The following is a 16,945-nucleotide window of genomic DNA, read 5'->3' on the forward strand; positions in this document are numbered from 1 at the left end:
ATATATAAGTAGTGAGGTAAGAGCATTTGATATGATGTTTTAAAATTTTTTGTACTATTTTTTCATCTAGTCAAAATAATTTTTAATGAAGAACATGGAGAGTATTTGAATAATTTAGAGGGATAAAAATGTTCAAATTTGACAATTTAAAAAAAAATAATTAAAAAAGTAACATTTTTGTAAATACAAAGTCAAAAATTGATTATTTTGATAATTTCCGCTTATTTTTTTCCCAAAAATCTACGGAGGTGATTTTGGGCACGAGACCATCTTTGCCTCACATCAGGTCCGGCCTGCGTATAAAATCACCTCCAAATTATCGCACGGTAGCTACCAAAATCCGATAAAATCGGATGTTCGTTCACTTTTTATATCAATCTCTACTTCTTTCTCCAAATCCATATTTCAAAAAAAATAAATAAATAAATAAATAAAATAAAATCACGTCTTCTAGACTCTCATTCAAAGATATTGCTCCAATAGGAGAAAAGAAAAGAAATTTATTAGTTGTTTAGTGTTTTGAAACGGGGGATCTTGTGTTTATTTGTTTCTTGTTATGAATAATTGTATTTTTATTGGGTGGGAAAAAACGGCTAAGAAATAATTTCGAAGATGAAATTCGGAGAGACTTTTACAGAATATTTACATGGGGACCGAGAGAGGTTTTTGCAGAAGTGTAGTCATATTGAATATAAAAGGCTTAAAGAAGTGTTGAAAACTTGCAGGAGATGTAATGCATTCAAGGGTTGTGCTAATAATGTTGAAGAATACAATCAATTAAGGGAAGATGAATCGACTCAATCCACCCAGTTATATGAATCTTGCCCGTGTAAGTGTTAATTTTTTTCTTTATAATTTGTTTTTATTTGTTGTCATTTTTTGTATGAATTAGAAAGTGTTGATTATGTATTTGTTTGTAATATTTTATTCAAAGTCATGTACATTTTTTTATAGTGCAAAATCTTGTGATTATGGTGTTTTTCCTTTGGATATAGAATTTTCTAACGGGCAGCAGATATGAAATTAGGTTAACTTCATGATGGGGGGTTTTTGTTTAGATGGAATGAAAGATGAAGAATATCATCTCTTTATTTTATTTAGGCAAATGGTGGTTCTGAATTTTTCATTTTTTCTAAGCAGCTCGCCTTGTTTGGCCCCATTAATTTTCATTCCATTACATTTCATTTTTCTCTCTCATATTTTCAACAACACAATTTTTCATAAAATAATATTACATGTAAATAAAAAACTTTTTCTTCCTTTTCAATCACTTATTTTTCAAAAAAACACTATTCTACCCATTAATTTTTTCACGTAATGGGGGCCAAACAGGGGAATAGTAGACAGCAAAGAGGAAAGTCATAACAGATACTATGAAAAGAATTTCTCACTATTGAAGTGAAGGATAAGCAGAATAAACTTCCCTCACTTGTCAAAAAATCAAAGAATAAACCATTCTAAATTTCTTTAGTAATAAATGTATGTGTTCATAAACATAAAAACAGAATGAAGTTTAGTAATAGAATTTCAGCAAAAATTGTTTCCCTTTATCACCATCTTCATGCAGCTCATAAGTTGATATCAATTGTAATTTTTTCATTTGTTGGTGTGTTTTCAAGAGCCCCAACCGTCATCATCTGAGAAATTTTGATATTCGCTCAACACCGTTCACTCTGTAAGACTGCATTGCCAGTTTTCCTAGTTGAAAGCTTTTATTAAAATTAAACTGAAGAAAAAATAAAATTACTTGAGATTGTAATATAATCAGTTATTCTAGTTCTTTGCCTATTCCACAGGCAATATAAAAATATTGAGCACATAATTTCTTGATTTCCATCCTATACCTCAAGTTGTATATAATTTTCCCTTTCTTTTTTTCCCATATGCAACCTCATGTCGTTCTCTCAAGTTCTGTGTGAAATTGTTGAGCATGAACAAACTTGTGAGTGACGTGCATATTCATGACATTTGGATCTAGGAAATTCTTGGATCTCCCTGGATTTGTAATGGGGATGAATATAATGCTTTTTTTTTTTTTTTTTTTAATTGTAATAGGGATAGATTTAGTGTTGGATAAATGTATGAAAATGGTGTGGATGTATAGTATTTAAATAAATGAATTTAATAAGGACCATATTTGAATGTGATGTGGATGAAAATAGTATTTTTATTTTTATTTTTTTAATTTTCAAATTTTTGTAGGGATAGATATAGAGTGTGATATATATGTATATAATAATAGTGGATGTAAATAGTTGTTCCCTTTGTTTATCTTTCCAAAAATGGCTTTCTTTACCGTTATTGTTAAAAATGGTGGTGTGCAAAGTGTCGAACCCATGATGACTAAGTATTTGATTAAGTTCAAATTAATAATAACCTTAATCGAATAGGAATAAAGAGTTGTAGCAAAATCAATGTCTAATTTATCAACTAAGATTAAAGTAAGTAAATGTTTATTGAATTCGTAAAATGCATTGATAAGATGTAAAATCCCCCTTGCTAATCCATTTTTAGCACAACAAATTAAGACGAAAATGTGTACTCATTCTTTTTGGTCAATGTTCTTAATTTAATTGAAAATCTCTCTCGATAGTTATCAAATCTATTCCTCTCATGTGATCTTCATATCTCTTGATGAAATATACGAACATGCTAAATGCATTAAACGATCTATAACACTTGTGAAAACCATGTAAAGCATAAATGTATTTCTCTATCTTCTATCAAATCTTATAATGTTTATTATTTTTCGTTAAAAACCTATTATCTCTCTCGATAACAATAGATTCCAATAAATCATCTCAATTAGTTGCTAATTAAATAAGATGTCGGTGAAAATAATAATAAACATCTGAGAAAACATACATACTAACGTCAAAATAATTAATTAATACCAAAAATCTCATAATAAGGGTTCATCTCATCCTAAAAATATAAAAAATCTAGCCAAGCATAATAAAATTACAAGAACACATACTAAAGTTAATAAATATCACCCGAAATTAAAGTAATTGGTGAGAAATCTTGAATTCTTGGATGACTTCAATGAAATCTTGATATCTTTTGAAGTTTCCTTCCAATCTTTTGTGCAACCTTCCTGGTATGAATTACGCTCAATAGTTTTCTTGCAATTTCTTGGTTCAAATCTCTCATAATGATGTATTTGCCCTCTTTTCCAATATGATTCTCTCAATTTCTTAAGTTGTTTGTTGTATGAAAAAGGCTCTCCAATGTGTATGGGACGTTCTGATATTTATATGTCTCGTATTTAGGTCAAAGATGTCGTCCAAAACCTTGTCAAGTTGAGTTTTAATCATATAAGAAAACTTGAGATTCGACCAAAATCTTGCAAGTACAATGGGTTGCAACCTTGTTAACTTCAAATTCGTTTCTGCATGTGTGGATGCGACTGCGTAGTTCATGCGTTTTCTCCGTCGGACAACTTTCAATATTTTGGATTTAACTTTTTCTTCCGATATCCGATTGAGGCTATTCAAAATGTATTGGAAAGATAACTCAGAGGTAGAATGTTTCCAATTCGAATGTTTACTATGCCAAATATGGGTCTCAAACAAAGACTGAAAATTTGAAGCATAACTTTTTCGCCTGAAAGTTTATATGTGATAATACTCGACTATATTTCATCCCTTAGACTTCTTTCTTCATCCGATTGGCCTCTAGCACTCTCTAATCTTCATCGTAAGGTTTTACACAACTTTTTAGTATTTGCACTTTAGTCCTCAAACTTTGATTTTGCTTCATTTCAACTCTTTTATCTTGTAATCTTGTTCCTTTATCTTTCAGTTGCGTACCATTAAAGCCTTGGCATCTTCAATCATCATTTCATCCTTCGTTTCATCAATGGATTATTTGCAACTTGATCCCATCTTTTGAATTTCACTTTTTTTCTGAATTTTCCTTTTGTTTCTTCCAATTTCTTGCTCAACTGTTGAACTTTAAATGTTTAACATAAAAGAAAACAATTTAGCATATATTTTGTCAAAATATTTTGTCAAAAAGAACTATCAAATATCGTTATTTTAGACTCCGAATAAATATATAAAATGCACTTATCATTCAACTTGAAGAGTTGTGTGCGAGCTAGTAGTGATGATCGTTGGGAAAGTTGGACTTCTACGAGTTGGGTGAGTAGGGTGAGTTTGAAGAATTGGGCAAGTTAAGAAGTCTACTAGTAGAGTAGGCCAAGTTTATATTGTGGACTAGAGTAGGTAAATTCAAATGCATAATTCTCACTTTAAAAGATTTCTCTACATCAACCTCTTCAATGCAACCTCCCCTAATTAAAGCAACAAACCATAGCTATCCTCTTTTTAATGCAACAACTCTTCGATTACATGAGTTAGTTGGAATTTTCTGTAATATCTTAAGATCCGAGAAATAAGGAATAAAGATATGCTCCACAAGCATTCATGGCAACTTGATCAACTTTCCTTTATGAGTGTATTAGTTGAGTGAATTGCAAGAATTGAGAAGTCCTCCATTGAATTGAATAGGGTGAGAAAGACAAGTTCGGAAACTCGCGGCCGTGCCTTAAGTGGCGAACTTTTCCGGTTCCTTGTTAGCAGGTCAGACAAGGACAATTTTGGATTTTGAATTGAACTCTTTTGGGTGAGAAAATTCTTGTAGCTGGTTAGTTTTCATCTCTTTTGTATGAATACTTCAATTAGGGTAGCGTGTCCATATTCAATACTTGTTGGACATGTGTCAAATACTAATACTCCTCCAACATTCTACTATAGTTATTTTTCTTTCTTTATCAAGAATGTTATATATTTTTATTAAAAATTTTTAAATAAGAAAAATTAATAATAACTATAAAATTAAATTTATTATATAAATGGAGAATTTAATCAATATGTCAACAACATATCGTGTCTTAACCTTTTTGAAATATTAAGTGTCACGTGTTTGGCACACATCGTATCAGATACACATGTCCGTGTCCGTGTCCGTGCATAATAGATTTTCATTTTCTCACAAAGGTCTTAACAAATTTCTTGTAGTTTGATCAAGTGCTATATTAGTACTAAACATACTAACAAAAGGCTATAATGCTCGGACTCGGGTAAGGGTACTTATCTAAGTATCGAATATTTTATTTTCTAAAATGTAGGATGCGAGAACATAGCTAAAAAGAGTCCAATTTTTGGACGTGGGTACGTGTTTCAAGTTTCAATTTTTTTGCTAATCCAAGATGTCATTTTGAATAGACTAAAATCAATTATTTTCAAAGAAGGAAATGAGTATTGAATAAAAGGCTAAAACGAATAAAATAGAATTTTGAGTTTAGTTTTCAATTATGGGAAATTAATTACTAAATGTTATATAAAATAGAAATTTAAGGACTTCATTTTTAATTTGGACTTCATGAAGCACTGAGTAGCATATGGAACCTATTTTTATTTGATACAAACAAAACCTTAAACCACTGATACAAAGAGGAAAAGAAGGAAAAAAAAGAAGAAAAGTGAAAGAAAAAATAAAGAAGAAGCAAAAACGGTGGAGTACTGATTGAAACTTGGAGGATCCAACACATATCCTATATTCATACCCATGTCATGTCGTGTACGTGACGGGTACTCCGACTATGTCGAAGAATCCGAGCATCAAAGACAAAAAATACAAACAAATATATACTCTCTGACATTGCAAATATAGAATAACTTGTTATTTAATGAATTGCAATTATGTCGATAAACAAATAACTCTCAACTTATCAAAATAATGTAGTGTATTTCTCACTTTAATATCATGTCTATATTGAATTTCTATTTTTATTATGGAAGCTTCTCCTGCACTTGATTTAGTTTTAACTTTCTTTATTATACATTTATTGCAGTGGATGAAGGGATTCGTGGTTTGTTAATATTTGAGTATTTTCTTTCTTTAATCAGTTAGTATTGGAGGCATTATAAAGCTCAGTGCTTCCAAAGGAAGCTGTTACAATAAACTGAAAATTCAACTTGCTTAGCCATTCCATGTGCAAGTCTATTGCCAATTAATCAGATATGGTGAAATATGATGTTATCCAAAATCTTGGGTCAATATCTTGGTATTAGATACTGTGAATGTTAAAGACGGAGTTGTCACGTTCTACCTTTAACTTTATGACTGTTGTTGAATAGTCTCCTACTATAATTGCCTGTTTAATAGATGCTTATAGAAGAATATCATTGCTCTTAGCTGCCAATGTCTAAACTGTTTTAAAAGTGCAGCAGAAAATCTTCTAAATTTTAACAATATACCAAATCTTTGTCTATAATAAGATTGTGATCTAGGTTCATAAAGGAAAACAAGTTTGTATGACCTAACTTTCAATGACAATATTGTTATGAGTAACGTGAAATAAATCGATTTTGTTGAACATCTTATGGTATTCAATTTCTTTATGCACTGACACTTAGAATTGTGTATGCATGTAATTATTACAAGTTTAAAAGGCACATGAACGGATCAAGATGGGAAAATGTATATAGTGTAATTTTGTTGGTTTTTTCCTCTAAATTTATTTCTTGATAAGATTAAACGTGATCATACCCTTTCAGTTCATATGTTTGATGATGTAAAATTTTATATTTTGCAGTGTGTGATCAGATGTTCTTCTCTGAATTGAAGAAAGAGGCTTCTGATATAGTTGGTTGCCTTAGTTCAAGAGGACGGCGGCTTATCCATCTTCATGCTCCAAACCAAATGCAAAAGTATTTCATAAGTTTGTGCCAATGTTTCACAAGCAATCAGCAAGCTACAGCACAAGAATGTCGACTGTTAATTGAATATGTTGCAATGAATGCTATTGCTCTACGAAAAATCCTCAAGAAGTACGATAAGGTAAACAGTAATTGATTCCATTTGAAGAAGTTTTCTTGACTATCCAATTTCTTATTTTGTGAGGACTGGATTTTTATTTACGTCTTCCTTTATATTTTACTCTCCTTTTGACTTCATATAGATACATTGCTCTGTCAGTGGAAGAATTTTCAAATCTAAAATTCGTACTGAACACATAGAGCCTCTGCAATCTCCTTGGTTAATGGAACTTGGGGCTTTCTATATTAACTTTAAAGAATCAAACGGTGGGAATCAGGATAACGATGGACCATTCTCTTGTGACCTTAGTGCTACAGAGCCCATAATGATTTTGATGCTACCAGATTCTGTGAAATTAGAATACAATCTGACTTGTGCCATTTGCTTGGTAAGATCACTCATCCAATTAGAATCCTAAAGAGAATTTTGCATATATTTTTGATTTTTAATTTATCTGATTGATTTCACGTTTGGCTATATCATATATTTAGGATACCGTTTATAAACCATATGCTTTGCGATGTGGGCACCTCTTCTGCAAACCATGCGCTTGCTCTGCAGCTTCAGTTATGATCTTCGAAGGTCTCAAGAGTGCAAGTCCAGAATCAAAATGCCCCATTTGCAGGGAGGTTGGTATCTAGATAAGATATATTATAAAAATCATATAAATTCATAATTCATTTCATAATTTCTGAATAATTTTAGGTGTTTGGACTTCTTTATTTCTTTGACATTGGATGAATAACCTTGTGTTGTTTTTTTTGTTCAAATATTACAAACCATTAGGAAAGATATGGTTTGAGGTGTGAATCAAGATCTATTGGTCAATGACTGCATCAAACAATCCTAAATAACTTCATTTTAATCTCTATTTAGTTTACTATCTCCCATAATCCCAGAAATATAGCTTTTCAGGAAAAAAAAAAAAAAAAAAAAATCCAAGATATAGCCATCCCTGCCCCCTTACGTTAATCCCCACCTGTCTTTCAGCCTTTCACTCTCATTGAATCTTAAGTTATACTTTCTGTGCTGCATCTGTTCTAGGAATAAGATGATTGATAATTGTTTTTGATTGCCGGGATATCAAATTATGACTGTAAATAGTGTTTTACGCATACTAATGCCATATGAACTTTATTTTAGATGTTTGAGAAGGAACCTTCCCCTTGTAAAATTAATTTGTCCATAGATAATGGAAACACATTTTCTCAATATTTAGCGCTTGTTTTCGTTCTCTAAATCACAATCCTTTGTTTGCGCCTTTTCCCCACCTGTCTTTCAGCCTTTCACTCTCATTGAATCTTAAGTTATACTTTCTGTGCTGCATCTGTTCTAGGAATAAGATGATTGATAATTGTTTTTGATTGCCGGGATATCAAATTATGACTGTAAATAGTGTTTTACGCATACTAATGCCATATGAACTTTATTTTAGATGTTTGAGAAGGAACCTTCCCCTTGTAAAATTAATTTGTCCATAGATAATGGAAACACATTTTCTCAATATTTAGCGCTTGTTTTCGTTCTCTAAATCACAATCCTTTGTTTGCGCCTTTAATGCTAATTCTTGGTCTTTAATGCAGGTGGGAGTGTATGCTAATGCAATGCACATGACAGAATTAGATTTGCTGTTAAAGAAACAGTAAGCAAAATGTTCTGTAAACTCTCTCTCTCTCTCTCTCCCCGTAAAATAAAAGTTGAAGTTTAACAGGCTTGTATGCTTTGTAGTTACCAGGAAACTTGGAAAGAGAGGCTGGCTGCTGAAAGAGAGGCAATTGTGAAGCAATCAAAGCTCTACTGGGACTTACAAACCAAGTTAATGATTGGATATTGATATGTTTCTCTCTAATTTGGCATTTTTTTCCTGTGAGAATATTTTGAAGGGAGTGACCATGGACAAGGTGACCATGCGTGAGCTTCATTATTTTCACATTTTGTTTCTGGAGAATCATAAACGATGTAGAAACGAGCAACATAGCATTTTCTTTTTTTTTGCAGTACTAAAGACAATTTTTTTTTGGGAAAATAGTTGAATGTGAAGATTTTACTTAATTCTTATTTTGTAAACCACTGGATATTTTCTCTGTTTGGCTGTACCTATATAGTGAAAAAAGAGGGAATAAAGTTTTCTCATGCTTCTCCGAAAGATTTTATTCGAAAGTTCTATTATTTGATACTGACCCTATAATGCCTCTGATCCTGAAGAGTACATTGTGTTAATGTACATTAGACGTGATCATTCAAGGTAAATATTTGAACTATGAGGTTGCGTTTGATTGTAAGCAAGAAATTTATATGGAAAGAAAATAAATTATAGATAATTTAATTGCCTAGAACTTATTTGCACGGAAATTATCAATTAAATGTATTTGATTAATTTAATTTTCAACCTAAAAAATATCATACTTGTTCATTTTTATTGGTGGGTAGATTCTCGTGGATAAATGAGAGAGAGAAAGAGATAGTGAATTTTCTGGAAAATAAAATTTTACTTCTCCTAAAGAAAATATTTTCTTGATTTTGAGGAAATATGGTTATGTGATCAAAAGTAGGAAAATAATTTTTGTAGAAAAAATTTCAATTAAATAGCACAAAAGTAGAAATTTGAGTGGAAAAAATACATTTTTCATAGAAAATATTGATAATCAAATGCATCATGACTATGGTTGAAAGCTATTATTCATGTCGTTATATAGCAAATTTAGTTGTGCGCATATGAGAGACAAGTAATAGGTGGAAATTTTGGACTCAACCAATCGAAAGGTTCTCTTATGTAATGATGCAAATTTGGGGTGTGATTGTTAGAAAATAACAAATAGGAATCTCAGGTGCAACTTGCGGTGAGTGTCTCGGGACCAAAGGTGTAAATTTCCCTTTTTATTCAGTATCCGTTTTTAGGAAATTTAACATATATTGAATACAAAATTAAGAGTAATTAGCACATAACGTTATTATCTTTCACTATTATTGTGAAAAAGGTCCTCAACTTCCGTTTTTTATTGATATTTTTACATTTATTTCCACCTTCATTATGCAAAAGGTCATTTTTCATCATTTTTTTCAATTAGAACCTGTGAAATAATGAATATACCCTTTTATTTAAATAAAACAAAAACAAATAGAAAGAACTAATTGCAACTATAGTCTCAAAAATTTTTAAAAGTGCAAATTAGTTTAAATAAAATTTCTTTTTTTATTTAAATAAAAGGGTATATTAATCATTTCTTAGTTTTTTATTAAGATATTGGATGAAATGAATAGAAATGATAGTTTGCACAATCAAATGTGTAATTAAGGGTGAAAATGCTGAAAGATGAAATGTATGAATATTTTTCACAATAATAGTAAAAGATAGAGACATTACGTATTAATTACCCATTTACTAATTTATTTTATACTCGTTTGCATTTTTTAAAAAAAATTGGGACTATGATTGCATTTAATTTTTCTTTTTGTTTATTGAAATAAAATGGTATATTTGTTATTTCACAACTTTTAATTAAGAAAAAATTGATGAAAATGATCTTTTTGCACAATGAAAGGTGAAATATAAAAACATAAAAAAAATAAAATAAAAATAAAAATAAAAATGAAAGATAATGATATTTTCAACAATAATAGTGAAAGATAATAACGTTATGTGCTAATTACTCATAAAATTAATACGAGGGAGTTAAAGTCAAATTAGAATTTAAACTTGATTTCATACTTTAAGAGTTGGTTTTGATAAGTTTAGAGAAAGTAAATTTAGGTTGTCACAAAAATGTTTGAAAATTTATTAAGAGTTTGTTTGGTAATGATTATGAAAATTGTTTTTTTGATTGTTAGAGAGAAAATATGGTTCTACTTGTAAGTGAAGAATTCTAAAACGATCGACTGAAATAGTGAAATAACGATTAAAATAATTTCTTTGAGTGAAAAATTGCTACCAAACAAGAGCTAAACTAATTTTCTTCTCAAAGAAAAAAGTATTTATTTTAAAATAATAAATTTACTTACAATGAACTTTTTAAAAGCTTCACCAAACCACTCGGTCTAAGCCCACAATTAATGGAATTGGTCAGGTTCGAACAAACCGGACGAAACCCGTATTTGCCCACTCTCCTTCCGTATAAATAAATTAGCAATTCGGAAATTGTGTTCGAAGAATGGCGTTTAGAGGAAGAGGGCGCGGCCGTGGCGGTTTCGGCGGTGGCGGTTTTCGTGCTGCTAAGCAAGAGCCGTTTGAATTGTATCCGGTAAATATTTTTATTTTCTTTTGCATTTTTCTTCAGTAGTTTTCTTTCTCCTTGCTTTAATTACCATACTATAAGAATTGTAAATTGTTAGTTATGAAAAATTGTGTCATTTTCTATTAAATCGAATACATGTCATCAATCTGGTTTAATTGATTGGGGGTATAATCTCAGGAAATTGAAGATTTAGGAACTGCAGAATATTCAACTAGAAATTTGCAATTAATAAAATGGTATTCAAATTTGCAAAAATACTGGAATTCCTCTCCTTACTACTACGAAGGTGGAAGCGAACGCACTAGGAGTAAGTTTTCTTCCTTCTTTCTGTAGTAATTTGTTCAGTTAGTGCGTGTTAATAAGAATTATTGGACATGCTGGATATAAAAGAAGAAGACTATCAAATCCTTGCCACATGTTGTTAAATGGATTGTCATCCATGTCAGTAAGTTGCATTTGCAAGCTTGGGTTTTACCTGGGTGTTTGTTTGATTATTTGTACATTAAGTGCTTACACGATTAATGACGGGTTCTCATTTATTTGAAAACGAATATATGATTCCCCTCTGCAGTTTAAAGAATCTTCATTTGTTTATTTGGTTATCTTGATATTTGTCTTTGTGTGAGGGTGCTTGTCCACAACCCTATCTGGTTAGCTAAATGCCACGAAAATGAACTGTGTGATGACTTTTATTCTGGAGCATCAGAGTTAGAAATAGTGCATTCCCTTGTATCATAATATCTTGCAAAGCATTCTATTTTTATTATCTATGGCACGCATCATTATGACTAAACTCAATATTGCTTTCTAATTTGGAAAGATTGTCAAATCAAATATAAATTGATAAATTTACTTAAGCCTTTAACATATAAATGCAGTGATACTTCTTATACTTATATGTTCCCTGAAAATTTGAACTGGAAAAGAAAAGAGGAATGCTCGCATATCACATATCTCATGTCCATAATTTACATGTTCAAGCTTTTGGATACTTGTTTGTGGGAAATTTTGTGTATAATTATATTTGTTTGATCGAGAAATACTGCTCAGTGTATATTTGTCATCTTATTTTGTCCAGTGGCCTAAATATATTTCTGTTATACATTATAGATGCCTAATTTTTGTTAGAAGAGCTTAGGAATATGTTAGTGAGACCCCTGTTTTGTCTCTCTGTTAGATCTTCGTTTTGTTTATCAAAATGACATCTTTTGTTGCACTACTTTTACACGAGTTAGATCTCATACGTCTCCTGAATTTATAACCGCAGATGTGCAAAAACCAGATGTGGAAAGGTTGTCCGACAAAAATTCGCAAGTCACAAATGCCAAGCCCCCGCTTTGGCACTTCATTAAGTTGGACACTGATCATGTTCCTGCAGAACTAGCTAGAGGTTCCTGATTGTACCTATTGTGAAAATATTGATTAGTTTTCGGGCAAACAATTTTCTTACATATTATAGGCTCTCTTTTTTAAAATTGTATTCGTTTATTGAATGAACACAGGTGATAAGAAGGAAAAACTCGGCAGCAAAAAAGTGAGATGGAACCCGGAATTAGCAGGTATGCAGTCAATAAAATTTTGACTACCGACCTTAGATTTTAAGTGTGATTGTTGAAATCAAGTAGTAATGTTGTACTGACTTTTTTTCAACTTCGAAGGAATGTGTGTTGGATGCAGGATGAGAATTCAGGCCCATCGTTTTTATTCCACCATTAATCTAATGTTACAAATACTGATAGATTGTTCAACATATTATTGATTAGTATGCATATGCACCTAGGTTGTAACTCGGTCTATCTAATGCCTAGGTATTGGACAATTGTTCTGGCATTTTCAAAATAATGAAGACCATAGGAATTGAAAAAGTCCCCCCCCCCCCCCCACCCCCCTGTTGTACTGACTTTTTTTCAACTTCGAAGGAATGTGTGTTGGATGCAGGATGAGAATTCAGGCCCATCGTTTTTATTCCACCATTAATCTAATGTTACAAATACTGATAGATTGTTCAACATATTATTGATTAGTATGCATATGCACCTAGGTTGTAACTCGGTCTATCTAATGCCTAGGTATTGGACAATTGTTCTGGCATTTTCAAAATAATGAAGACCATAGGAATTGAAAAAGTCCCCCCCCCCCCCAACCCACCAAGTGTGCACGCCCAAATGATTCTGTTTATGCTTTTATTTTGACCACTGTATTATGGCATGGAAAATAACAAGTTTACTCCATTGCTTGTATAAAACATTTGTAATTGTCCATATGACAGGCATGCACAAATTGGATCTCTTTGAGAAGCTTGAACAGAAGCATCAAGTACTTTCTTTCCCCTCTGCTGTTTCAAAATGAATTCCAAATATTTCTTTTATGAGAATTACTAGCTCCCTCTCATTTATGCTGCATTTCTCCATATTAATGAAGAAAAAGGAAAGAATGAAGATTTTTTGTGGATCACAGAACGTCAGCTGTGATTTTATTGGTTTTGTTGTTAGTTTCTACCTGCATTGCATAATCTACAGTGGTTTTCTACTCCAAATGTCCAGGGCCAAGAAGGAAAGGAAAATAAAGAAAATGAAGATCAGGAAGAAGACGATGAAAGAAATGAAGAGGAAGCAGAAGAAGAATTTAGTGATGAGGGTGATTATGAGCAGGTTTACCACAAACTTCAATTTTGTATATCCAGACTCTGATTTTTCCTTTTCTAGTTAGTTGTTATAACTACAAGCTCCCAGTTTTCTGTGTTTATGGTGTATCCAAAAACGTTGAAGCATGTTAGTTAAAGATTGGCTTTTTGGTGTTGGATAAATTAACTAAAGACTGGCAATTGCATTAGCATTGGCATGCATGAGATTGAAGCATCATTTTTTTCCGTTAATGTTTTTGAAATATTAGCTCCTTTCATATATGTTGCTAATAATTCTGCAAATCTTACAGAATGAATATTTTGATGATGATGAAGATGACTACAATATGGCCGATGACAATGATGGTATGCATTTTGTCTCTCATAACTTTCCTTCATTACACCTCATTGGCAGTTAGTTTCTTGATATTTGATGGAGGTTTAACATTGTTTTACGATTCTGATTATTTCTATTGACATTAATCACATTCTAACAAATATAATGAATTTACAGATGAGCCCTTCTTTTAGGTTCCGATAATGGGAATCTTTCATCCAACTTGCTTCGACCTGGCTTTAATTTTGCACTATTGGAGCCTTACTTTGATTCCTTGCCCTTTAAGATCAACATGCCAGGAGGACCTTAGAATTGTTTTGCTAGAAGATGGAAGGAAAACAGCTCAAGGGGTGAGATGTTTGTTCAACTGCAAGATCTGTTCAGTTTTGCACATAAAAGAAGGAAAAGTGGAACAAGCTGAATTGGCAGAATTTTTAACTCTTTCATATTTATATTTTATTTATATGTGAATTACCTGAAGGTTTTTCCTTTCTACGTTCTGCCCAAGGTTATGTGATGAGGACATTTACTTTTTGTTTATTTTTAATTGGACTTTATTTATGTTTTAGATTTTATTTATGTAATTGGGCTTGTATTGATTTAAGTCCATTCTACTTAAGGTTTTAGTCTTTACTATTTAAACCTAATTGCGATATAATTTCATTAGTTGTGATGATTGAATAAAGATATTTGGTGGCTTGTGATGAAATTTCCCTCTTCCCCATTCATCCTCTTCCTCTATTTTCTTTTTCTATCATCTTTTTCCCTGATTTCTTCTTCATGGTCATTGATTTTCTCTTTCTCTATTAATTTTTCTATTGGTGCTGCATCAAATTTGGTATCAAAGTCAAAACTAGGGTAATTTTTTATTTACCATTCAGAATCTTCTTCCTATCCTTTTTCCAAAAAAAGTTGTGGAATAGCACAAAAAAAATAAAAAAAAAAATTGTTGTGAGGAAGCAGTTTTTTTGTTCAATTTTCTTTCTAGTTGATTTAAAAAAAAAAAAAACACTGTTCTAACTCGGAAGTGTTTTTTTTTTTTTTTTTTTTTAAAAAAAAAAAAAACACTGTTCTAACTCGGAAGTGTTTTTTTTTTTTTTTTAGTTTAAAAAAAAAAAGTGTTGCTGTTCATAGTACTGTTCATGCCCAAAAATTCCAGCTTAGTCTTTCATCAGTTTCTACAGCTAAAAAAAAAAAAAAAGTTTCTGTTGTCGCCTCAAATTTCATTTTCTTAATTTCATTGTTACTGTTCCTTTAACCTACTCCTATTCTTATTTCACGGCCCAATTATTGTTAGCATAAACTTCTTCATAACAGCCCAAAACCCATTTCCATATCACACAGCCCACTTACTTCCGACCCAACTCTTATATTCCCCACACACGTTCCTCCTCCCTAAGCCCAAGATAAAACACAAAACCAAACCGCTTGCCGTGCCCAACCTCTCTCCGACTTCCAACAACAAACCCGATCTCCAACTTCGTCTCCTCTAATCCTAATCCGGCTCCCTACCGTTTGTACTTCATCACATGCTTCATCGTCGCCATCAATCACAAGCCACCGCCACCACTGGCCCATCTTTTCTCTCGCCTTCAATACATTATTCTAGCAACTAGCCACCATCTCCCCACACAGTCAACACACCACTCGTAAATTACAATTAACAGATGATCATAATCCTAAATAGCTAGACACAGTCAACTGTTTCATCTCCACAACACTTAAGATCGAAGTCACTCCCGAATTGATCTTGTCGCATCACTCAATTGTTTAGAGCTCAGGAGTATCAGCTTAACTGCAGCTTTTGTGATCTATCCACTCGACGGGGTCGAGTTTTCTCCCATCCCGAGAGAGTTGATGAGGACATCTACTTTTTATTTATTTATGTTTTAGATTTTATTTATGTAATTAGGCTTTTACTGGTCCAAGTCCATTCTATTTAGGGTTTTAGTCTTTACTATTTAAACCTAATTGCGATGTAATTTCATTAGTTTTGATAATTGAATAAAGATATCTGGTGGCTTGTGGCGAAATTCCCCTCTTCCCCATTCTTCTTCTTCCCCTGTTTTCTTCTTCTATCATCCCTTCCCTTGATTTATTTTTCATGTTCATTGATTTTCTCTTTCTCTATAATTTTCCTATTGGTGCTGCATCATTATGTAGTGCGTGATACGGATTGATTGCTGCAGAAGTGAAGCTGCAAGTGCAAAAAAAGTCTCTTTACTGCCTTTTTAATTAGAAAAAGATAATTGTACATTATTTTTGAGTTAAACAACAAAATAAAAATAAGATGGAACGCGTATTTTCTTCTCCATTAACCCACTCACTCAGCAGCCACAACCCTACTGCCTCCCTCGCTGGCTCCAACTCAGTTGCTTTAGTTTTCAGTTACGAATAGGTGTTACAAATTTTGAAGCTCAAAAACTCAAACCATGGGTTTGGTTACATAGGCTGAACACTATTCAAAGAAACCAAAGGGTTCTGCTTATGAATTGTGAAAAAAGAAGGAAATGAACATCTAAGTGTAAGGGTATCTTGCCTATCACAAGAACATGATCAGATCCGAAAAAGACCAAGTTAGGCCTGGGAGGCATAAGTGTCTTCGTGGGATATGCTTTAATAAAGCATATATGTTAATCAACTTATAATAAGATGTGAAGTTCTTTGAATGTAGTTAGTGTGGATGAAAATTCTCAAACTCTTTAAGAAGACTAAAGAAGAGATTCCGACTTAGAAAGAATACTAGAAACATCTTCTAATGAAGTTGTAAAATCTAGTGAACCTTGAAGAAATAAAAGAGGCTGTAAAGAAAATGTATTAGGATCGGATGTGATTGATTCTCAAGGAATTGCATTATGCTTAGTGGATGCAAATCGGGAAAACATTGTAAAAGCAACTTCATTTGTTAAATTGATCTTAAGACAT

At 32.0% G+C, this 16,945-nt stretch overlaps 2 protein-coding genes across 2 annotated transcripts; both read left to right on the plus strand.

The window, feature by feature from the left end:
* The first annotated feature begins 334 nt into the window (after window positions 1–334).
* LOC111375044 (probable E3 ubiquitin-protein ligase BAH1-like) lies at window positions 335–8,880 on the plus strand. The gene is made up of 6 exons (XM_022997835.1): window positions 335–829; window positions 6,605–6,849; window positions 6,971–7,216; window positions 7,320–7,457; window positions 8,412–8,470; window positions 8,557–8,880. The coding sequence occupies exons 1-6, from the start codon at window positions 613–615 to the stop codon at window positions 8,660–8,662; spliced, it is 1,011 nt and encodes a 336-aa protein (XP_022853603.1). The 5' UTR covers window positions 335–612; the 3' UTR covers window positions 8,663–8,880.
* A 1,991-nt stretch (window positions 8,881–10,871) lies between these two features.
* Window positions 10,872–14,639, plus strand: LOC111375045 (DNA-directed RNA polymerase III subunit RPC7-like). The gene is made up of 8 exons (XM_022997836.1): window positions 10,872–11,066; window positions 11,238–11,367; window positions 12,328–12,450; window positions 12,563–12,619; window positions 13,330–13,376; window positions 13,604–13,711; window positions 13,995–14,049; window positions 14,198–14,639. Exons 1-8 carry the CDS (start codon window positions 10,977–10,979, stop codon window positions 14,212–14,214), a joined length of 627 nt encoding a protein of 208 aa, XP_022853604.1. The 5' UTR covers window positions 10,872–10,976; the 3' UTR covers window positions 14,215–14,639.
* The last annotated feature ends 2,306 nt before the right edge of the window (window positions 14,640–16,945 follow it).

This window comes from Olea europaea, unplaced genomic scaffold (genome assembly GCF_002742605.1).
Source record: "Olea europaea var. sylvestris unplaced genomic scaffold, O_europaea_v1 scaffold1329, whole genome shotgun sequence".
NCBI lineage: Eukaryota > Viridiplantae > Streptophyta > Magnoliopsida > Lamiales > Oleaceae > Olea > Olea europaea.